This window comes from Stenella coeruleoalba (assembly GCF_951394435.1).
Source record: "Stenella coeruleoalba genome assembly, chromosome: 14".
Lineage (NCBI taxonomy): Eukaryota > Metazoa > Chordata > Mammalia > Artiodactyla > Delphinidae > Stenella > Stenella coeruleoalba.
Window position 1 is genome coordinate 4,831,455 of NC_137160.1, and position 25,778 is coordinate 4,857,232.

At 38.0% G+C, this 25,778-nt stretch overlaps 1 protein-coding gene across 1 annotated transcript; it reads right to left on the reverse strand.

Moving 5' to 3' along the window:
• Positions 1-517: 517 nt before the first annotated feature.
• Positions 518-23,764, reverse strand: LOC307197489 (uncharacterized protein C18orf63-like; the record flags this gene model as incomplete). Its single annotated transcript, XM_079943410.1, has 11 exons — positions 23,709-23,764; positions 22,684-22,797; positions 19,960-20,128; positions 17,430-17,508; positions 15,434-15,490; positions 13,552-13,663; positions 12,606-12,647; positions 11,071-11,147; positions 3,517-3,626; positions 797-893; positions 518-685 (listed from the first exon to the last, which is right to left on the reverse strand). Exons 3-11 carry the CDS (start codon positions 20,091-20,093, stop codon positions 518-520), a joined length of 876 nt encoding a protein of 291 aa, XP_079799536.1. The 5' UTR covers positions 20,094-20,128; positions 22,684-22,797; positions 23,709-23,764.
• Between the last annotated feature and the right edge of the window lie 2,014 nt (positions 23,765-25,778).

Sequence of the window (25,778 nt, forward strand, 5' to 3'; positions counted from 1 at the left end):
TTTGGAAACTCCAGCTGGTCAGAGTATAAAGAGACAGAAATGGTGAAATAAGTACTAATTAAGATGGAAGAGTTTCACCTGAGCACTTGTGTGCTTTTTGTATGTTGATTTTTAAAAATAACATTAAGAAAAATATTTTCTTGAATCAATGGGGTGCATTAAGTGCAACTCAAATCCTCTAAACTTTGACCGTAAAATTAAATACTCTGAAAAAAAAATTTCATTAAATGACTAATTCTTTTAATTCTACCCTTTCAGTAATATCCAGCATGCCACAGGAGGGAGCCCTTGGCTAAGTAGCCTGCAATTATTTTCTTACTTTCTACTAGGAATCATGTAAACATTTTTCCTATCTAGTCTAAAGTTTCTTCTGCTGTCTAAATTGTTGCAGTAGTGTTTAAGGGGAAAAAATATTTTTATTAAGCTCATCCTCAAATAAAAATAGCAAAATTCTAAGGAAAACAAAAAACACTTATTCAGATAAAAAGAAGTAGAGGGAAAGTAGCTTCATTTGAACTTAGAGAAGGTTGAAAATGATGACATCAGGGCAGGAGTAAGCCTGGATCGTAAGGTGGGCAGAGAGCATCTGTAAAGGATATGTGAAGATCCTTCCTCCTATCATTTTGAAGTAGATGCTGCAGTATATTTTAGTAGTTCCATAATTTTCTGGAAGCTTATAGCTATACTAAAAATTAAGAACAAAGTTGAAATTCTCCTGAGAAAGCTAAACTTAAGGTTAAATTACAAGAAGTAAAATCAAATAGCTACTAATGTAATATATGTTTCTATTCCTTACCAGGTCATCCCAGTGCATCTGGAAATCTTCATATGAGTGAAAAGGACAGTCAGGGGGTATGGTGTGAAGAATACTTATTATTTGTCCCATTTTCATACTATAAAAGATAGAGGTGGTGAAGTATTATGAGCCAATGCTTAGATACAGTTTATGTGATTTGGAAAGCATTCAAAAATTTTAGCAACTATCAACACATAAGTAAATAAGCTACTCATTTGCTCCCAGTTCTAAATTAACATTGTACTAAATTCTTAACAACTAGAATTGTTAGAAAAAACTAAGTTGAACTGATGCAAACAATAAGCCAGTTATAAACACAAACTAATGAATACAGTGTTGCCACATAGAGGTATGCCTGATAATTGTTAGACTTTAGGGAAAAGTCTGTTAAGAGCTGAATGAATCAGAGTCAAATCTTGTTCCCTACCTACCTTTTCTTGGCTTCAATGACCAAGGCATTGTGTATATGCTGCTTGAAAGTTCTTTTGCCTAAGCAGGTTAAAATTTCATGCCAATAGTCATATTTATGTTAATAATAAGTCATTTTTTCCCCTGAAGACAGTACAAACTTAAAACAGCTCATATCAAATGATAATGAGTCATTAATTATATGTACAAGTTTATAATATTCTATTGATATTATTATAATAGTTGTAATTTTGTAATGAGATACCTAGAAATTTTACTGTTTTAAAACTAGGTCTAATAAAAACGTAAATGTATATCAGAGGACTTTAGAGTCATGCACTTTAAGATTCTCTCTCTAAAGTGTACTGTGTTTATGTGGTCTGTTTAGCAGAGTTTACCAAATAGAGTAGCATTTTTGGCTTATCAGTATAGTCCCAGGTACTATGTATACACAGTAAAATGATGCTCTCCCTTCATGGCAGTTTGAGGTTTTTCAAGCTGTTTGCTGACCCAGAATGGGGAGCTGTTTGAGTTCTTGTTTCTACTTGTTATTGTCAGATTCTATATATACATTCCCACTTTTAATATATACATTCCCACTTTTAATCATGTACTTGCCTATAGTATCTCCTCCAGGTAAAAAAAATTTGTTAAACTCTTACGTAAATTAAAAAAAAAAAGTAGATAGATATTTTTATTTTTTTGGCCACATCCAGTGGCATGTGGCATCTTAGTTCCCCAACCAGGGATCGAACCCGTGCCCCCTGCAGTGGAAGCACAGAGTCCTAACCACTGGACCACCAGGGAATTCCCAATAGATAGACCTTTTTAAGCAGTTTAATTGAGATGTAACTCACATACCATACAATTAATTAACCCATTTAAAGTATACAATTCAGTGGTTTTTAGTATATTTGCAGATATGTGCAACCATCACCACAGTCAATTTTATTTTTGTTTATTTAAAAATTTTTTGGCCATGCCACGTGGCTTACAGAATCTCAGTTCCCCGAACAGGGATTGAATCTGGGCTGAAGCAGTCAAAGACTGGAATCCTAACCACTAGGCCACAAGGGAACTCCCACCACAGTAAATTTAGAACATTTCATAATCTCAAAAAAACAAAAAATGAGTTGAAATAAGGTAGTTTTTTGGTTACAGTTTTATTGAGGTATGATTGACTCTCAATAAACTACATATATTTAAACTGTACGACTTGGTACATTCTGACCTATGTATGTACCATGAAACCATCACCACAATCAAAATAGCAGACATACTCATCGCCCTCCAAACTGTCCTTGTAATCCCTCCAATTCTTCCTTAGTTTGCATTTTCTAGATTTTTATATAAATGGAATAATACAATATGTACTATTTTTTGGTCGGGATTCTTTAGTCATGTTGTGGTATCAATATTTCATTCCTTTTTATTGCCAAATAATATTCCATTGTGTGGATATACCACAGTTTGTTTACCTATTCACTTTTTAATGGGCATTTGGTTGTTTCCAGTTTTTGGCTATTACAAATAAAGCTGCTATGAACATTTGTGTCTTTTTTTTTTGATAAATTTTAATTTATGTTTTTATACAGCAGGTTCTTATTAGTCATCAATTTTATACACATCAGAGTATACATGTCAATCTTTGTATGGACATATGCTTTCCTTTCTCTTGAGTAAACTCCTAGGAGTAGAATGGCTGAACTGCATGGTAAGTATATGTTTAACTTTTAAAGACACTGCCAAACTGTTTTCCAAAGTGGTTGTACCATTTTACATTCTTCCCAATCATGTATAAGTTTTCCAGTTCCTCCACATTCTCATCAATATTATATCAGGCTTTTTAGTTTTGGCTATACTAGTAGGTATGTAGCAGTATCTTATTGTGGTTTTGATTTGCATTTTCCTAATGACTGCTAATGATGTTGAGCATCTTTCAATGTGCTTACTTGCCACCCATATATCTTTTTGGTGAATTACTTGTTTAAATCTTTAATTATTTTTTAATTGAATTGTATATTGTTGAATTGTAAGAGTACTTTATATATTCAATATATTATGTATTCTCAGTAAAGCTGCTTTGTTGGATATATGTTCAGCAAAAAAAAAATGTAAATGTATAACAAAATTATTTTAGTAATTTGATGGCTTCTGTATGACAACATTGTTTCAATACCTTTTTAAAGTGATAATTCAGTTTCAAAAATTCACAAAAATGGTTTATACTTCTGCACATATCAATGTTGAAGCAAAATAAGAGACAACTACTATCTTGAACCCACCCTAGATATTACAAATTTAAATCTCACCTTGGCAAAACATAGCACCAGTTGCTCAAAATCGAATGTCCCGTAATAACAGCATTCTTGTTAGTTTCAAAATCCTTTATAATACTTTGAGAAATATCAAATTCTCTTAGCTTTGAATAGAAATAAGATTTTAATGCATAAGTTCTCAAAAGAATTTGGCAAACAAAAAGAAACATTAAACAACACAGATTTATTACACAGTCAGTTATGCATTATATAGTTTCAAAGGCTATTACACTGAATCATACATAACCACTTTACATAATGTAATCAGTGTGTCAGCTCATCCTGTTTCTCCTCTATACAGTATATCAAATATTTCATGCTTTCCCTCTTATCTTCCAAACCCAAACTCCTATTTTGTACTTATTTGAACTGGTTTTCAGTTTCTTTAATTATGTTAATTTATAAGAAGTTGAATCTCTGTCCAAAGGAAGGTACTTACATTTTGTCAGAATAGCATCTTAACTAAAGTAAAAAAAATTTTTTTAGGGGCTTCCCTGGTGGCGCAGTGGTTGAGAGTCCACCTGCCGATGCAGGGGACTCAGGTTCGTGCCCCGGTCCGGGAAGATCCCACATGCCGCGGAGCGGCTGGGCCCGTGAGCCATGGCCGCTGAGCCTGCGCATCCGGAGCCTGTGCTCCGCAACGGGAGAGGCCACAACAGTGAGAGGCCCATGTACCACAAAAAAAAAAAAAAAAAATTTTTTTTAAGTGGAGGATGTGTTAGGGAGTTATACCTCTATCTGGTCTTTTGGAGGCGAGAGGACAGAGCCAATACTCTCACTCTGCTTTTGTATCCCTTTTCCATGTCTTGGAATGCTTTTTTCTGCAGTCCTCAGGTGCCCTGTCTGTAGGGTATTTAAGCCTGTAGGCAGCCAACAACTTGCCACTTAAAGTTTTCTCACCCTGGGAAGTGTGGGGCATTTTCTTACAGTGAGCCAGAGATTAGAGAGACCTCAAGTGAGGTGGAAAATAAAGTATTAATGGGTGAGAGGACACTGTATTAAGATTAGAGAGAACGGTTCACAATCATTTGCCCTTATCATCCATCTTTTGGGAAACAACATTCTAACTTCATTGCCTACTGCTTTTCAATGAACTCCAGCTAACCTGGCCAATTTTTTATTGCCTGGACAAGTCATAAGCATTTTAACAATGCACTGGCTTAAAGCATTGCCCCCACTCTGATTTATCTGAGTTCTACCAATACAAACCTTACAGGCCTAAATCTAGACCCTTCTCCTCCACATTCACTCACTTATCCTTCTCTGAATTTCCACTGCATTTATTAGATTAACGGAAATGGGGAGCAGGGCAGAGCAAAAAACCATGGATGTAGGAAGAGGAAGATGATAAGCGCTGGTCATGTTGAAAGGACACCAAGAATGAAAAGATACCTATTGTGCTGTACACTGGAAATAAATCTTGTGCTGTGATACTCTGTGCTTGAGATTAGTTGCCTGAGCTGTGTGTTAAGAAAAAGATGGTCAGTGCAGGAATGGCTATGACTGTTAGAAAAGACTGGCTGCAGGTGGATGAATAAATTATTTAAGGGAAAAGAGAACCTGAAATCGAATTCAGAGAAGGTGGGTATCAGTTCCAAATGTTTGCAGTTTATGAGTTCTAACATACATCTACTTACACAGCTTGTGTTTATATCCTTCTGAGTATTTTCTACACTATTCAGGGACTCAAGGCAATTGCTGCAGGGATCTCCATGATACTAGCACTATGTTTATATTGGTCTTTCGCAACTTAAGAGTTTTCTGAAGACCAGCAAACCACTCACCTCTTCACTATACACTCCAACAGACTCTGATTTACCTATCATTTATTAACTCTTTGCATTTATTTACTTAACAAATATTTGCGTCCTTATGTGAGCAAACCCACATAAGAAGGTACTCAATAAATATCACTTCCTCCTTATAATGCCAACCTAAAGAATTTGGACTTTATCTTTCCTAGGCAACATTGAGATACTAGAGATATTTAGGTTGGGGACATCTGTTTTAGAAAGAGAACTCTGCTGACACTGTGAGGAAAAATTAGAGAACAAGAAGGAAAAATGCTGGAAACAGGAAGGCCAAAATGGAGACCATTTTAATAGTTCAAGGAAAGGCAAGGAGTCTAAATTAGAGCACTGGAAATGAAGACAGAGAGGAAGAGATTTCAAAGACAAAGGTAGACTATTGAAGAGCGATTGGATATAGCAAGCAAGAACCAAAGATGACCCTGAAGCCTCTGGCTGGGTAACTTACTGGCTGTTGATGCCAGTGACCAAAAGAGTAAATTCAAAGGAGGAGCAGAGTTGGGGCTGGGGAGGGTGACAAGTAAATAATTCAGTTTTAGACACAACTGGGTCTGAGTACCATTAGTACATTCATGTGAAAGTATCAGAGAAAGGACAGACAAGCTGAAATTATACAAGGATGTCTGGGAGGTATCATTGTATAGGTTCAACACTGGAATGGGTGAGCCTGTGAAGGAGAAGAAAAGAGGGCTGAAAATGGAACCCAAGGGTTCCATTTACAGTGTGATAAGCAACATTTACACTGTGATAAGAGAAAGATGAGCCATGAATGGATGGAGGAGATTCTGGGGAAAAAAAACCAAAACAGTTTCAGAGAAATCAAAAAAGGAGCTGATTCAAGAAGAGAGGAAAATTTTGTCAAAGTTCCAAAGGTTTCAAATATGAATTCCCTCAGACATCTCCTTTTTCTCTGAACTCCTAAAGAAACATAGTTCCTATAACAATTATTTTGATACTCTATTGCCAAAAAAATTGCTATTCAATTGTTGTGTTTTTTACTCAATACTTATTAGGTATGTACTTCTGTAAGGCTCTTTGGGACATAAAAATTTGAGCCAAGGAACCCAAGCCTAGGTGAAGGAAGTATGATGTAGTGTAGTAGAAAGAAGAGAGTGGAAGGACAAAATCTAAATCCTGAATCTATTCACCTTTATGACCTACAGCAAATTACTTAAACTCTGTGTCTCGATTTACTTATAAAGTAATAACAATAGCCATCCTTTATGAACCTCTACTATGTACACTTAATGTACTTTATCCCATTAACCTCCTAACACTGTATGAGGTAAATATCATTACCTTCAATTTACAAGAGATCCAGGGCAATTAAGTAACATGCCCAGAGAGGCACTGCTACTAAGTGCAGAACTGGGGACTTTAATGTAGTTCTAAGCCTACACGGAATTTTTTCGGTGTGTGAATTTAACCGGTGCTGAGGAAATGTTCCTTTCTCCTGGTAAGTTGTGTGCGCATGCCTTTTCTTCTGACCAAGATAAAAACTTCTGGAAGGAAAAGATGTCTTCCATCAGCACCATGCACATATACATAATGACAACCAATAAATAGTTGTCTATGGAGTAAATACAAATTTGTTTCCAGGTGCCCAATTCCCAAATTTTCCGTATAGTTAAATGATCAAGGCAAATAGCTTAAGATTACATAATGCTATTCTGGAATATGTTCCTCATGTAACTGTGGATTCAATTATAATCGTAAAGCATCAACCAGTAAAACGGCAGTTTATGCATATAAACTTCTTTTTAAACACTTAACTGTCAGGAATGCATTATTTTAAAGTTTAAAATAGTCTAAAATTTGATAAATGAGTAAATTATTGTTTCAAATACTTCTTGAATCCATTTAAACTCTAAAGATAAAGGCTAAAATCCCATTTCTCATAATGAATTATGATAAACTGTCTTAAAATTTGCCTAGATAGGATCAAAGATCAGAATTTAGAAAACTACTAATTTGTAGCCCACAGGAATTAAATAGGATATAGAAACAAATGTCACTTAGTTCAACATATAAATTAGTCTTCTACTCGACTCAACCTTCCACTCATTCCACAAATATTTACTGGAGTGACAGGTAGTATGGTAGGCTCTGATGATAGAAAAATCAATTAAGACACAGGCCCTTCCTTCTAAGACTTCTAAGTTTAATGAGATAGTTACGTGGACAAGAATATGTGATACACATGGCCAGGGGAGCACAGAGAGAGATGAGTCTTGGGAGTTGTGTAAGTCTTCACAGAGGGGTGATATCTGAAATAAGCCTTGAAAGACGAGTGGGAAGATAAGCCAGAGAATGGACATGACAAGCTTGGAGAACAGTATGAGCAAACACATGCAAGTATGAAAGACCATGTTATCTTTGAGAAACAATTAGTAGTTTGGCTACTCGGAGAGCAATGATGGGGGAGATGAATTTGGGTCAACTGGTATATTATACTAAAGAGTTGAGATTTTATCTTATTGATAATAGAAGCCATGGTAGATTTTTAATAAGGAGAATGAAAGTGTAGAAGATGAACTGGAAAGGAGAGAGATGGTAAATATCCTCCTCCTCACCTTTATTCCCCCCTCCGGACCTATAACCAATACTAGATTTTGATAAAATGAAAATTCAATCCAATTATCTTTTAGTATATTGGGAACAAAGGTAAATAAGGCAGGACCCAGACTCTCAAAGAAATTACAACTTAGTAGGAACATAGACATGTATGAAACTAATTTTTATAGCAGTCTGGAGGTGAAAAATGACATATCAAAAGTATAAGTAAAGTGAGATTTAGAGGAACTGATGAGGAATTATAATTTAGGGAATCAATTTAAATAAACTGAACAAGCATCTGTTGAGTGTAAATGTTGAACAGAAGAGAGGAGCGTATCGCCCCCATTTCTGGTGTTTGCTTCCATGTCGAGAACGATGTACTAACACATATTCATGAAGTCACTCTCCTCCTTCACTCACCCCTCCCAGGGCAGATGGGATGGCTTATCTGGTTGGTTAAACTGGGACAACTCCTACCTCGTCCTCTTGGGAGCTGGCCTGCTGGCAAAGAGTGTTCTGTATTCTCTCAGTCATACTGGGAATGGTGCCTGATCTCCCAAGTGAATCTGTGGGTTTCTGTTACTGCCATAAGTTCGTGGGTCAATCTACCTAATTCTAGGGTTCAGACAGGTCACATTCTCCAGTAGCTGTTTTTCTTTTTCAGTAATAAACAGTGTGACCGTATATCTGTTAAAATAATTAAAATGGAGACCAAACTTGAAAATTCCTTAGGCAGACAATACCAGTTAAGTTACAAAGGCAAAACCTAATTTAGCTTATTCTGCAACCCAAGCAAAATTTAACTTAGATTATTTCTTGTAAATGCCTCCAAAAATCATAAATGAACCACACTGTTTTCCAAAGTGGTATGCTACAATAACTTTTAACCAATCCCCTGTCATTTGGAAACCCCACTGCTATAACCAATCATTATAAAGATTAAACAGCTTCCACATTTTTGCTATATAAGCCGTCCTATAACAACACACCTCTGAGCTTCATTCCACTGTTGGTTTGAAGACTCCCAGTTCACAAACTATAGCTTTATGCACAATAAATTAATAAATACAATTTTGATTGATCTCATTTTAATTTTTAACATATCCCAGTTCATACACATTGGGCCAGTATCCCATTAGGTTAGCTAGTGCCCCTTTCACTCTCAAAAGTGTTCATTTTGGATGATAAATTATATTCTCATCCTAGTACTAAAGGTGGTGTTCTGATCTCTATGTGTCATACTCTTCTTTGTCATTCTCTAATTGGTTCAAATCTCAGATATATAAAACAGAAGTATCATCTGTAGGAAATTCAAAGGGCAGTAAAACACAATATTGGTCCCTAAGAAGCTAATTATAAGGCAAGTTGGAGATACAGAAATGAGTATAACTCTAAAAATACAAATAGGGGGACCTCCCTGGTGGTCCAGTGGCTAAGACTCTGTGCTCCCAATGCAGGGGGTCCGGGTTCGATCCCTGGTCAGGAAACAAGATCCTACATGCCGCAACTAAGAGTTTGCATGCCGCAACTAAACATTCCACATGCCCCAACAAAGATCCCACGTGGCACAACTAAGACCTGGCACAGCCAAATAAATAAATAATATTAAAGTAACTAACTAAATAAAAATACAAATAAGTATGTGAGCATGGTGAAGAGTAGTGTGAAGGTTTAAAAGAGGGTGAGAGACCACAGTGGGTTTGGAGCCTTGGGAAGGTTCCTCATCAGTACCAGATACTCATGTTATGCCGCCCAATCTGTAACAGAGAAGAACAAACTTGAAATATACACGATGGCCCATTCTCAAGGCTCTGCCTCCCAGGTTTGACCTTTAAAGGTATAACACTTTTCGTTCATATAGAGATAAAAAGTTGTGGAACAGAGAATAACACTTGTCTTGTTGGAGGTTTACAGGAACACAGTGACCTGACCTACGTGGACAGCTGCAAGAACAAAGAATTCGGCACGGAGAAGTTTGCAACAACTAGCCACACCCCTCCCTTTTTAGTATAAAAGAAGCCTGAACTCTAACTCAGGTAAAATGGGTCTCTGGGATACTAGTCCACCACAGTCTCGGTCTGCTGGCAAGTGACTACTCCTTGCCCCAACACCTCAACTTTCAATTTACTGGACTGTTGTGCAGCAGGCAGTACCAGCTTTGACTCAGTAAAGATTCCAATTATTTATATTCAGCTTTCCTACTGGCTTACATAACTCTTGAAGGCCAGAAAGTAGATCCTATTCGTTTTTGACTTGTCTATTGCCTCAACATAACAGGTAATCAAAAAATTATAGAGAAATGAATAAAGTAGCATTTGAGCTGGCTCTTAAAGAATAAGCATAATGTATAGCCACTCAGAGGGGCACTCTAAGCAAAGGAAGAGTCATCTGTGCTATGAGTGGGGTTTCTCAATCTGGACACTACTGACAGTTTGGGCTGGAAAACTCTTTGTGGGGATGGGAGTGGGGTTGCTGTCCTGTGTACTATAGAATATTTAGCAGGATCCTGGCCTCTATCCACTAAATGCCAGTAGCAACACACCCCTCCCACTTTGTGATAGCCAAGTTTTCTGCAGACATTACAAATGTCTCACGGGGAACAAAATCACTAATTTTGCCCTCCACCCTTCTCTGTTGAGAACCACTGTCATAGAAGAAGGAAAATAACATTTACTGAGTTACCATTAATGTGTAAGATTCTATGCTGGGTGCTATGAGAATCAGCAAAATAAAAGATACATCCTTCCACTAAGAAGGAAAAAACTGTTACGTGTAAAAAATAGATGAGAAAGAAAAAGCTCTAATAATGCCAATGGGGGGTTATTACAGTTAGTATGAGCTGAAATAGCATTTTTAATATTTGGAGATGAAAGAAGAGGCACGAAGTGGGTGCTGAGGCAGGGCAGGGTTGTGGAGTCTTGAATGCTACCTAAAAAGATTTTTGAGCAAGGGAGTAATATAATTAGATCTGTGTTAAACTGACAGAATCGTGTTTTCTTTGGTAAACAGATTTAGGACAATATCAATATAGCAAGCATTTAATAATATGGATTTTGATAATAAAAACTTTATCACTCTTCTTGTTAAAAATTAAAACCTCCTAGCATATCAGTAATAATAATAAATATATTAATTATACAGTAAGTATAGTAAGGTTAATCATAGAAATCAAAATATGTGGTACCTGAGGTGGTGGCAGTCTGATTGTGTAAGCTTCTATGCTTAGACAAACTTGAGTTTCTGTTACATTGATGTCTAATACTGAAAATAAAATTATTAACCATGAACTTTCCGGAATTATTACTCCATCCTATCAAATTAAGTATTTTAGTAACAAAAGAAATTAATTTAACTCAATTTATTCAAGTTGGAAACTCAGTTAAGAACGGATTTTTTTCACACATGGTAAAATTCAAATAATCACCATATAATATTTGATGGTCTATAGATGAGACACCTAAAAGAAGACAAAAGCATATGTGGGTATGCATGTGTAGGGTAGGGTTACAATAAGAAAAATGAGACATCCCACAACTGAGAGGAAAACTCAACAAATACTTTTTAGAAGTCTGACATCTATTATATGTGAAAGATGAAGGCTCTTCTTAAATTAGAAGAGGTACCAGGCCATGCTTTTGACTTCACTAGTCTTACTAACAAATGTCCTCAAATATACTGGCAGATATATTGCAGATATTTCAGAGCCCCAAGGCTTCTATCTTGCTTTCTTGTGATTAAAATTACTTATACAAGTCAGATAGTGGTACCTGGAATAAAGCACGAGGGGGTTTCTGGTGTACTGGTAGTGTTACACATCTACAATTTGTCAGTTTTGCCATAGAATATTACATTCAGTAAAACTAGAAGAAAAAATTCTAACACGTGAGCGAGGAATTTTGCTCTCCTAAGCTGTTATCTTTAACCTCTGACAGCTGTAGTCTCCTGACAGTGTTTGGGGATGGAACTAAACTTAGGTAATGAACCCGTTCATCCAGAGCTAATACACAGTGACTGCCACTGTCCAACTTAAACATAAAACCAGAGCAATGAGGGCAAATAGGCTTCAGCTTAGAAGTCAACTCAGAGCAAATACTCTGTGGATTACATGTGCTAGTCTGAGATTTAAGGCTATGGCCAAATGGTGGTAAAAGCTACCATGACTGACAATAATGTCTACTTGGCTCAGGATTTCCCCCATCTGCTATCTCTGGACTACTATTTAGGAACATGTCTACCTGCAATACAACCATGCACATCAATGAAAGAATTAGATTAAACCATATTGTAAACTGTGTGTTTTAGATCATGTGTGTCTCTTTAGACAATCATTTTTTTTTAAGAAGAAAAAGAATCATGTACTCAAAAGAAAGTTTTTACTTACAACAGTACTAAAGAATTCTTATGATATGGCTCTGGAAACTATACTTTATAAATGCCTGCAGAATTAAACTCCTTTTTGGTCACAGTTTTCTTTAAGTAGAGAAATTAAAAATATAGATTTTATTCCAATTAAGAGAAGTGAATTTTTTTTCTTATGTAAGTAGAACGTATATTTTGAACCAGAGGTGACTTCCTGAGTAAAACTGTGATTATAACAATATATGATTAAATTCTGATATAACCTAATCATCAAGATTTTAACAACCTAACCATCTGTACCATTCTTTAAACTGTTATTATATTAATGTTTTAACTATTAACTTATGTATTTTTACTTACCAACAGCACTTTGCTTTCCCATCTGAGAAAGAAATTCTCTTCCTTAAAAAATTCATAGGATATGCCATATTATTAAAACTTATAAATCATGCTTAATATAACCTTTTTATGTAAAATTATCAAAGCTATGAAAAATGCTTTAAAATACAATTTTAGGGACTTCCCTGGTGGTGCAGTGGTTAAGAATCCACCTGCCAATGCAGGGGACACAGGTTCGATCCCTGGTCTGGGAAGATCCCACATGCCGTGGAGCAGCTAAGTCCATGCGCCACAACTACGGAGCCTGCGCTCTAGAGCCCATGAGCCACAACTACTGAGCCTACGTGCCACAACTACTGAAGCCCGTGTGCCTGGAGCCCGGGCTCCGCAACGAAGAGTAGCCCCCACTCGCCGCAACTAGAGAAAGCCCATGGAGCAATGAAGACCCAACACAGCCAAAATAAATAAATGAATAAATAGATAAAATGAAGTTTTATATGAATATCTAATGACAATTCAGAGAAAAAATATAATCATTCAAAAAGTATCTCTTCAATTAAAAGGACAGAAATACCCAGTTCTTCCCTCAAATATTTATTCCTGGTATAAAATATTTAGAAAACAGATCTCAACAAAAAATTTGAACAGACTTTTGGTTCCAACAATGCTGGTAATTTGTGTTCATTTTATTATAATGCTACATAACTTATATTTATTCCTCTTTAAACGTCAAGTATTCTATAATAAAAACATTTTTTTTCAAAGAAACACTAGGAGCCCTCTAGATATAATCCCAAAGTAAGGAGATGACACTTATGTTGATGTGGGCTTGCTTGAGAATCCTTGTTTGGGGCTATGCTTTAAAAACCATTCCCTAAAAATAATATATCTTAAAATTAAAAACACATGTACATAATAGCAGTAAGCTAGTTCAGAAAGCCCCAATGACTGAAAGAGATAAAGTCACCTTGCACCAAGAGATGGCCAGCTTTATTCCAGGCTGGAGCAAGTCTAGCTGTGAGTGAATATGAAAGGCAGTTTTGAAGAATTACAGGAATTACTCGTTGTGGAGCCTCCACCTAAAATATTAAAGCACAAAATATGGGCAAGTTCACAGCAATTGTTATGTCCCTATAAACTCAGAGAAAAATGTCTGTGTGTTTAGATCACCACCTAACAAACTGGGATATCCTGGATATAAGTTATAGTCATCACTACAGCTAATCCTATCTGGTTCTAAAGTTAAAGAAGTGTTAAAATATATTCACTTTGAAACTATGACTATAATGGGCAAATTCTACCTGCTTATCCTGGCTCAATAAGCCTAAATTTTTGGAGCTCCGGTGCTAGGACCTTAAACTTTACTTTGTATTTTACTGTACACAAAGGAAACAAGTCCAGAACTACACTGTAATATTTCTCATTATGGTTCACTCTAGTTCAATATCACAAAACAATTAAATATTTACATGGGCACACATGCAACCAGCAGAGTATCTCTACTTGTACAGAATTAATGATCAGATGGGAAATTCATGAGTACTCCCAGCATATTGATTAAAGAGGGTTTCCAGGCTGCAGTGCAGGGAGGAGGAATCCTGGAAGAGGCAGTGGGCTCTGTGGGTTGAGCAGACAGAACTGAGAGTCCAGGGAGGCCAAAGAAGGTAGAGTTTGGGGGTTAAGTATTGAGAGAAGAGAGCTGCATAGAGAGAAACTCTGAGATCAGCGGAGTCCCTCCTTGAGTATTCAGTTACATATGGAATAGCACATGCATATGAGGAAACTTCTCAGGGCTGTTTGCTATACAAACGTCCTTACAAATGTAGCCCAGAAGAAAACACTGCCATTGCCTTCGCTAGCATGTAGAAAAGTGAGCGAGCCAAAGTAACTGTCACCCAATAAGTAAAAAGGAGGGAATTATTTCCTACTTTAAGATTCCTGAAGGCTGGAAGTTTATCTGGTTCACAGCTTTATCTCCAGAAACAAGTAAAGTGCTCAGTATATTATAGATACCTACTGTGATTATTATCATGTAGAAAATATCTATATAAAGAAAAACTGAGCATAATCATGAGGTCTCCACAAGGGTGGGAAAGAATACTGCCTTCCCACAGATTGTAAATGATGGCTAAAACCAGCTTTCAGGTTATTCAAACATTTCTCAGGGAACTGCAAACAATCTCCCGGTATTGTTGAGATCTTATCATCCTAGAACTTAAAGAAAGCATCTCATCTTGGAGATGACCGAAAACCTCATTAACCCTAACCCCACTAGGTCTAGGAACAGAGGCCAGCAGTGGTGCCTGGATGGGCTGCCAGAATAACCAAGAATACAGTGCCTCAGAGATCAATGCAGAGACATGAAGGGAGCTCCAGCAAAGTCTCCACGGCCTGAGCAACTGAGACACGACAGGTGCTCAACTCCACGTATTCATTTTTTTTTCTTGCTAAGATCCAGACACTCACCACCACGGGAAATACAATCTATACTGTTTTGTTCCCCTACTTATTAGCTATATGATTGTGGACAATATTTTCACCTCTCTGGGTTTCATTTTCTTCACCTGTAAAAATGGGGATATTTTATTCTTGGAAGATACAGATGATAAGTGAAATTATGCCACATAAAATGCCTGCAAGAAAGTACCCAACAAAATTAAGACTCTTCCCGTCTTTCTCTACTAAATGTGCACAAAATAGTTGTTCTGGGAAAAAAAATGTTGGGTTCTTTCACATGCATAGCAATAACTTATGAGAAAGATACTCCAATTTTTGTTTACTCACAAAAGAAGTTGAATACAAAATCAATATAAACAATGTCTGGAATTATTATCCTTTTTAAAACTTACCTTAGCTCCATATTTTTCAATATAGGCATTAAGTTTTCCAGCTTTATAAAATGGTATCTATTAAAAAAATCCACATTGATAAGAAGGAGTTAACATAAATATATTATTAAATAATGCACTACATAAAGAATTTAAACATTATACAGCAGAGCAAAGCAGAGGGCCATCATCTCAACAGTTTCTACGCCCAGGACAAAGAAGCAGGTAATAATCATTCTTCTCTTCCTGAAATAGAATCCGTGGGTACATTCCAAAGTGAGGAAAGCCTTTCTGGGAGTGACCCGAATCCAGAAACCATATAAGTGAAAAGGCCAATGAAGTTCATATAATAAACATTTAATACCTTTCCTAATAGACAATAATTTATTAAACATGAATAAGGAAAATGGACACAAGTGGAAGATCAAGAGAAAGTTCAAAAGGCCAAGGTGTTCCAACTAACCAATGAAACAGAAATTAAAAGAAGATATCATCGATATTTTTAACCTAACAAATTGGCAGATACGCAAAGACTGCTAATATTTAGTGCTTATGAGGATGTCGAAATATAGGTTCTCTCATACACTATTTATTAAATGTAATCTAGTACAAGCTTTTCAGAGCACAATTTAGCAGCATGTAGATTATAGTTTAAAATGTACTGAAATCCAACATCTGAGAATTTAACCCACAGAAACTACCAAATAAATAAAAATGATATAATTTCCACTTTCTGAAGCATTGTTTATAATAGCACAAGACTAGAAACTCAGATGAGCATTAGAAGGTAATAATTAAATTATTATACACCCATACAATGAAATCCTTAAAAATTAGTAAAATATATGTACTGACACAGAACAATACCCAGGCTGCTAATGGGGAAATAAAAGGTAAGTTTCAAAATAGTATGTATAATAATCCCATTTTCTATTTTAAATATTTTTGTAAAAATTTTTACAGCACGTAATATCTTTGTAAGAAAGTAAAACATATTTCTAGATGGCAATTTTCCTCTTACTATTCTTGCTAAGATTAGGATACTAGAATTTACTAGAACTCTAAAACAATGTCCTCCTTGTTTCATAATTTTTCAGGTAGAAAAGAACACAAATAAGAGACTTTACTGTCTACTGGTTCACCAACAGCTTGTCTTTCTTAAAAGCTATATTAAGGATGAAAAGATAAAAGATGGACATACAACCATAAAACCTAGAAGAAAAATAAAAGACCTGAAGAAGATTTTGAATGGTCTATCAGCATTGTTATTAAATATTGATTTCACTAGATTCTGGGGAATTAAAATCTCAGAATAAGAGGATTTTCAGAAAGATTTTTGACAAAAATCTCAGGATAATATAATTTTTATAAAGATTCTTGGTACTTCATTTATCATTCCCAGTTATATACAGCACTAGAAATATAGTTCTTGTTCTAATTTTACTAAGAAAAAATTTTAATGAAATTTCCAAATTAAAAAAAACTATTTAGCATGTGGTGGTATGATGAATTGGGAGATTGGGATTGACATATATACACTACTATGTATAAAATGGATAACTAATAAGAACCTGCTGTATAAAAAAATAAATAAAATAAAATTCAAAAGAAAAAAAAACCTATTGACTTAAGTTCTTTAAAAACAATTGGAGATCTGCTGGAACAAGAAATTTCTTCTTTTATATTAAATGTAATTCTAAAGAATAAAATATAAGAAAAGGATTAAGTCTGTGCTATCTTGAAATTATGCTGTAACGTATTTTATTCATCGATAATCTTTATCTTAACATTAATGACAGGGAAAACTAAATATGAATTTAGAGCCACAAAAATGGATCTTAAACATCAGGTATATCAAAGTTAAAGTCTGTTAATGGTTTGATCAACCTACAACACAACGTAATTTGTCTTCATAAACCATGTTCAATTTGAGCTATAATTAATACCTGAATTAATGTTTATCAATATTGCTCCCAGTAATTAGTAATAATACTTTATAAAATGTTAAAATACTAACCGCCATCACCACCCAAATTTGGGTAAATATTTCAGGTACAGGTGATGTCAGGATATCTTGGTGCAAAAACAGCAATTGCCTGTGGAGATGAAATGTATTAATTTTAAAGTGGACTGCCCACTCTCTGTTTTTACTTTACCAGAACATTTAAAAATTGCTTAGTTCGGGCTTCCCTGGTGGCGCAGTGGTTGAGAGTCCGCCTGCTGACGAAGGGGACACGGGTTCGTGCCCTGGTCCGGGAAAATCCCACATACCACGGAGCGGCTAGGCCCGTGAGCCACGGCTGCTGAGCCTGTGCATCCGGAGCCTATGCTCCGCAACGAGAGAGGCCACAACAGTGAGAGGCCCGCGTACCACAAAAAAAAAAAAAAAAAAATTGCCTAGTTCCAATCAAAAGTTTAAGTTTCTTCTAGCCAAGGATTGTATTATAGATTTCTGTATCTCTCCCCACACTTAGCATGTTACCTTGAACACTGTAAGCAATCAGGCAAGATTTGAATTACAAGAATTATAAAGTTTTAGATATATTAATATGAAAACTTGTCCATGCATCTGTTTCCTAACTCCTTTCATCTGTGAACCAAAATTTCTCTTTAATTTTATTTATTTATTTTGGCTGCGCCAGGTCGTAGTTGCAGCACGTGTGATCTTCGTTGCGGCATGCGGACTCTTAGTTGCAGCATGCAAACTCTTAGTTGTGGCATGCATGCAGGATCTAGTTCCCCCACCCGGGATCGAACCCAGGCCCCCTGCATTGGGAGTGCAGAGTCTTACCCACTGGACCACCAAGGAAGTCCCCAAAGTTTCTCTTTTAAAACTCCAGTTTTGGGCTTCCCTGGTGGCGCAGTGGTTGGGAGTCCGCCTGCCGATGCAGGGGACACGGGTTCGTGCCCCGGTCCGGGAAGATCCCACATGCCACGGAGCGGCTGGGCCCGTGAGCCATGGCCGCTGGGCCTGCGCGTCCAGAGCCTGTGCTCCGCAAGGGGAGAGGCCACGACGGTGAGAGGCCCGCGTACAGCAAAAAAAAAAAAACAAACTCCAATTTTATCTTAAGTATAGACCTGAAAAAGTCTAACCACTGTGAAGAATCCAGCTTTTTAAATTCCTGTTTCTTCCATTTTCCTTTTTTTTTTTTTTAAAAGTAGTGGTCAGAAGCACTTGAGGAAAGAGTCTAAGGATTCACCCATCAGTGAAGTTATCAACTACTTTAGTGTGAGAACTATTGACTAGATGCTTTTTCTTCAAAAAGGAATTTTTTTCCAAGCCAGAATGAAGTGGGGTAGCAGTTTTAGTTCAGTATTCAAAAGCCAAATGAACCTACAACAACAATCATTACAATTCAAATTACCATCAATAATTTTGTTGGAAAAAATGGGAAAAACATAAAAGGGAATAGAGGTAGAAATGTAAAAATTTTCAAAATTATTAATCATCAAGGAAACAAATTTTAAAAACCAGGAGTGTGCGTGTATGGGATTACATCAAAAGGTGAGATGGGTCAATCTGTTTCTGGTGGCCTCATCTTTGTTGGAACTGTGGTGCAGCAGGTATGTGCTTTTGCAAGGCCTGCCTTTGTCTGACACAACCACGTCTCTGCTGTCTCTGTTCCAGCCTCTTTGTCAGTGATTGGAATGATGAGTCAGAACACCCCTCTCTTTGGGCATGACCCATATGAGGGTGAACAGCAAAAAATCTCTCTTAAGGTTTTCTACTTATTTGTTTCCCAAAGGGGTCACAAGTGAATGCTCAATGAGTATCAAATTGTACTTTAGCAGGAAGGGTACAGACTCCTGGCTGCACCTGAGTGGGAAAATATACAGTGGGCAGGAGAAAAGTTTTATAAATAAGAGCAAAATGGAGGACACCCCAAGAGTGTCTTATTTCTGGCCCCTAGCAATCTTATACGTGTTTGTTCCTCTCCAAGAAATTCAGTTACAGATATAATATTGTTACGTATTCTAAGAGTTCTTTTTTGAATGTCTCAAACAATTTAAGGGACGAATACATGGTGGGACCTCAGTAATCACAGTGTTATACTTTAGGCTTCAACTAAGCTGTTTTTCGAAGACTATCTTGGGTCATATTTCAAGATAGTTCTTGGAGAAATACTCTACAGAAATACTCTTATATCAACCTGAAAATTTAAAAATTATATTAATCTAAAATGTTTACAGTATCTCCTAAAGTGCATCAAAAACAGTAGGTATTTCATATATATTTATTACTATCTCTATGTTTTGGGACCCTGATTTAATTCATCAATGTCTATAAAATATTTAAATTAAAATATCAGACAAGAAGCCACAAATATAAAAACTCAACAGTGAGATAGTCTATCTCAAGTATTTCAAGTCCTCCCCTAAATGTAATTCAATATACCTGATTAGAACAAAACTGAATTCCTTTATTTCAAAATTATATAAACAGATTGAGTAAATGAGTATTTTGCTTTAAAGGAGATACTACTAAAACAGCTCTTAAAGGTCTCAAAAAGTTTATAAAGTCTTATTTATAAGATGTGTTTTTTTACCTGCATATCTTCAGCTGTGTACTCCTCATCTCATTATCTGCCACTCCATTACTCAATATTATCCTGACAGCACAGAGTTTGTGTAAATCTGGAAGTGCGATGAAGAACAGTGACTGCTGCCTAGAGTCATTCATACTTTCTTGTTGACTGAATGTCTCAGTAATCAGGCCTTTAAAAATAAACAACAATAAAAGGGTAGCAAACTATTTTACCAATAGGGTTTCAATACCAATTCATTACAGAATATTTGATACTGTGTTAGTATAAGATGATAAAAACAAGTTAGCAAACATCAGCAGTTAAATATCATTCACATTTTACCTTTGAGGTGTTCTAACGATAATCTAGAATTTGGGGGGGGGGGACAAGTTTTATAAGGATGTAATTCATATAACATACAAGTCACCTATTTAAAGTGTACAATTAGGGCTTCCCTGGTGGCGCAGTGGTTGAGAGTCCGCCTGCCGATGCAGGGGACACGGGTTCGTGCCCCGGTCCGGGAAGATCCCACGTGCCGCGGAGCGGCTGGGCCCGTGAGCCATGGCCGTTGAGCCTGCGCGTCCGGAGCCTGTGCTCCGCAACGGGAGAGGCCACAACAGTGGGAGGCCCGCGTACCGCAAAATAAATAAATAAATAAATAAAGTGTACAATTAAATGGTTTTTATTATATGCACAGAGTTGCAACCATCACGATACATTTTAGAACACTTTTGTCACCCCAAAAATATAAGCTAGAATTTTAAACCTGCAGTTCTAAACAACAAATAGAATAATTTGAATACAAATAATGTAAAACCCCCCAGCAATGTGTATTAAATGCCTACTCTGTTCTGGGTACTAGATATGTTTCTACTATATTGTTTGTTTGTTTTTTTTTTTGGTGGTACGCGGGCCTCTCACTGTTGTGGCCTCTCCCGTTGCGGAGCACAGGCTCCGGACGCGCAGGCTCAGCGGCCATGGCTCACGGGCCCAGCCGCTCCGCAGCACGTGGGATCTCCCCGGACCGGGGCACGAACCCGTGTCCCCTGCATCGGCAGGGGGACTCTCAACCACTGTGCCACCAGGGAAGCCCTACTATATTGTTTTTATTTAACAAATTCCTTCTAAAGTTTCTGGCTATTCTTAAGTTTCATTTTGTTTTCAGGAAAATGAAATCTTTCCTATGACAAGAATAATTTTTTTGTTTTTTTTTTGCGGTACTCGGGCGTCTCACTGTTGTGGCCTCTCCCGTTGCGGAGCACAGGCTCCGGACGCACAGGCTCAGCGACCATGGCTCACGGGCCCAGCCGCTCCGCGGCACGTGGGATCTTCCCGGACCGGGGCACGAACCCATGTCCCCTGCATCAGCAGGCGGACTCTCAACCACTGCGCCACCAGGGAAGCCCGACAAGAATAATTTTTAAAAAATAAAAATGTATAGCAAAGTCTTCCGCTGTTTTAGGTTACCTCTATAAAGCACTTCAAAGTTGAAGAATATATTTTCATTATTTTACACGAAAGAAAATGTTTACTGAAATCTCTAAACTTTTATCTAGTTTCCTTTTCCACTAATTATCTGGCTTTCAAACTTCTATGTGGGACACATTCTACAGTTGATAATTCACAGAGCATATCTTTGGAGTCTATCTTATGTATAACAGAAAAGAAAACTGCAATATAAAAATAAAGCATATAATTTAAGCTCAATTTCTCTAGGGCACACAAATACATCCAGGGAAGGTAACTGGTATTCTAGTACTTCAAACCTTTAAACACCTACATATTTTCTCTCTTTAAGAAGAAAAGTAGTAACATATCAGTCTTGGAACCTGGAGTGTGACCAGCCTTAGGTCTGATCTCAGTAGCCAAATGTCTCTGTAGTGCCATTCGAGGAATAGTGGCAATGCCCTTCTGCTCCCCACACATCTTTCTCACTCAAGTACCACAGTGCTTGAAATTTTCATCATTAAAGATCACTTAGATTCTTTTAAAAGTGGAAGTACTCTTGGAAATGATTAACACAAACAAAGTCACATAAGGTGTTAAATACCTAATCAAGATGATTTCTGATATTAAAAATAGAAACAGTCCTTCCTTCTCTCTGCTTTTCTACTCTCCTATGTAAATGCTTACTGTTGTGAAATTTTTTTTAAAAAATGAAGTACAAGGCTTCCCTGGTGGCACAGTGGTTAAGAATCCGCCTGCCAATGCAGGGGACACGGGTTCGAGCCCTGGTCCGGGAAGATCCCACATGCCGTGGAGCAACTAAGCCCGTGCGTCACAACTACTGAGCCTGCGCTCTGGAGCCCACGAGCCACAACTACTGAACCCACATGCCTAGAGCCCATGCTCCGCAACAAGAGAAGCCACCGCAATGAGAAGCCCACGCACCACAACGAAGAGTAGCCCCTGCTCGCCGCAACTAGAGAAAGCCCGCGCGCAGTAACGAAGACCCAGTGCAGCCAAAAATATAAACAAATAAAATAAAAATGAAGTACAAAGTTCCAAGGCCAACACAATCTACTTCACAATTCTGCTAAAATTCACTTCCTCTGAAGCGTTTTGGTAAAGGGCATCAGTAATATATAAAGTAAAATATAAAACAAAGAACTGATTATGGCTTGGGCCCAGAGGTACAACTGTGCATATTTGAATGGAAATAGGTCAAAGACATGGGCGAAAGTTAGAGATTTGTTACTTCCATTTCTAAAACACATTTCCCACTAAAAGTACTTTCTGCCTCACTTTTCCTTTAAATATCTTCCAGCAAAGTCACCAAGAAATTCCTGCGAGTGGTCCTCCCCTTCTCTTGTCAATCTTCCAAGAGTGCTCGGAAAACTGTATGTAAACAACACTGACCTGTTCAGGAATAGGGGAGAATTTATTTAACTTTACTATTTAGAACTACATTAAAACAATTTTTTTTCAGTTCATAATTGGCAAAACTTACAAATTAAAAGTTTGGGTTTTTTTCCCTAGATTGTATACGAACTGTAATGTTAAGCCTCGAAACTCGGATATACTATACATAACATATATGGATAAACTGTTAATTAACATACTGATCGGAGACTAGCATCTTTCACGTCCAAGCTGACAAATGGAAAACTTGCTGACTCCAAAATAAAATTTTGACCACATTTCTGCCCTGGTGAAGTGTTACCAGTAAGGAACAGGTACCTACAAGATTCTCCATGTGATGACTCAAAAACCCCAGGAGAACCAGACTCGCTGTGCACGCCCGGGCGCTGAGGTCTAAGCAACTTTCGGCCCCTCTGGAGCTGCAGTTTCTCCCTCTGTTGGGGCCCTCGGGGGGAAAAAGCCTGCCTGCAGGTCGGATTCCTGCGGGCCCACGGATGGCTCCCAAGGTCAACAGGCCAGCTCCCCCAGCCCCGCCCCGCCGGGCCCCATCTTCTTAACACACAGCATGGAACTGGTGGAAACATCTCCAAGGTCTTTATTTAGCTTAAGCACCTTATTTAAAAGGCGGTTCTATAAGTTACCGATTAAATAAGGTGCCCTACTGTTGGAACCTGTGGGCCTTCGTGAAAGAACGACCCTTTGTTCCTTTCCTTTTCCCTTTTCACAAGCTAGAACTAGCTCTTCAGCACGCGCGTCCTGTCAAAGCAACGCCCTCAGAGCCGTCGCCCCCTGACGCGAACGCACGAGCTTCGCGGTGAAGCGGCCCGGCCTGCAGCGACCTCCCCCGCTCGCCCTCTCAGTCTCTGGCTCAGACAAGAAGTTGGTCTCCCGGGTAACGACCTCCTCACCTCAGTGTCCCGGGCCGCGGTCCTGCGATCCTCAGCGTCCTCCCAGCGTCACTGAGGTACCGCTCCCAGAATGCCCTGCGCCCCCCGCGACCCCAAGCGTAACCCCGAGCGTTCCCAGAATGCCCCGCGCGCCGTACTTTTTCCCGCCAAAGCTTTTGACTGCCTGCGCTGTTCTGCCGACGCTCGTGGTTCCCCGAGAGAAGAGCCGGCGTTGGCGCTGCTGTGGCCCGTCTCGAGGCCCTTGCTGTCTTGCAGAGAGAGGTAGGATGCATCTAAGCGGTATGGCCGCTGGGGAGCCACAGGTGCCGAGCCCCGCGCTCGCCGCACTGACGGGCTGTTCGGCCTCATGCGCAGGGCGGCCCTTGGATCCGCTGAATGTCCGGCGGTGGAACTTCCTGAGTGGGGGGCCCTGCAGCGTGGCGTGGCGTGGAGCGGAAGCCGGGCGCAAGGGCTAGTTCCTAGGTATTTATTAAGCGCCTGCTGTGTGCCCGGAGCTTTTGTAGGAGTCACTGATGGAGCATTGAACTAAGAGCGTTCCCTGCCTTCCTGGAGCTTACATTTTACTTGAGAGTTGGGGGATAGATTAATACGATAAATGCGTAAAATGTCGGTCTGGAAGATGCTGATAGCTGCGCTGGGACAGGGAGACGGAGTGCCGGGAGAGGCCCTTTCGGAGGTCGCGAGGCCTCATGGAGAAGGTGACATGTAGGACAGAAAGGAGATGGGAGTGGGCGGCCACACACAGGTCGGGGGAGGACGTTGTAAGGGAGGGAATCCCGAGTACAAGCAGAACGCCTGCCTCAGGCGGGAGGGTGACCAGCTGGCTGCAGTGGAGCTGGAAGGAGAGGTAGGGACGCGAGGCCGGAGGTTAAAGCGGGTCAGTTAGGCTTGATAGGCCGTGTGTATTGTGAAAATGTATGGCATTTTTTTGGATCTTGATTTAAATAAACTATAAAAACTATTTAGAAAAGTCAGAAATTTGCATACTCTGTATATTTAATTGTACTAAGGAATTATTTTCTAGATGGCAAAATAACATCTAAAGATAATACTTATAAGATCCTTATTTCACAGACGTGTAGAAGTATTTATGGATGAAATGACATATCTGGGATTTGCTTTAGAATGATCCCGTGGGAGATGAGGGTGGTGACAAAGAGGTAACAGAATTGGCCATGTTTTGATAATTGTTGAAAATGAGTGAAGGTTCCTATTATTATCTGTGCTTTTATGTATTTTACTATCTTCTCCACTTTTGTGGTGTGTTTGAACATTTCTATAATAAAAAGCTTTTAAAAACTTTTGTTTTTCAAAAGTAAAATAAAGTGAAGAGACAGGCCACAAGTTGGGAGAAGATATTTTCATAAAAGTAACCCACAAGTGATTAGTTTCCAGATTATATAAAGAACTCTCACAAATCAATTAGAGTAAGACAGTCAGTCATAGAAAAAAGCACTAAGGTCAAGAACAGGTATTTTGCAGAAGGAAGAAAAAGGATGGCTTATAAGCCTATGAAAAGATATTCAACCTCATTAATTATTAAATCTAAATAAGACCACAACAAAATACCATAGTATTGGCAAAATTTTAAGGGTTAGTAAGGATGCAGAATAAGATCTCCATACACTGTTGGAATGTAGGAATGTAAATTTGAAAACAATGTGATGTAATCTTCTGAAGTTGAATATTAACATACCCTTAGACTTAGAAATTACTTATATACACTTCCCCTTAAGAGACTCTTACATATGTGCACCAAGAAATATGTTTGTAGCAGCATTGTTTGTTGAATAAAATAAGTAAATGCAAAAACAAAATCCCAAATGTTCAGGGACAGGGGAATAGATAGATAAATTGAATTATATTTACAAAATTGGATATTATACAGCAAAGAAAAAAATGAACTACGTTTATATGCAATAATATGGATAAAACTTTCAAAATTAAAACGTGAACATATCATAAGTATAGCAGATCCTCTACATAGGAACAAGTTCTGTTCCACGAGCACGTTTGTAAGTCCAATTTGTTTGTAAGTCCAACAAAGTTAGCCTAGGTACCCGACTAACA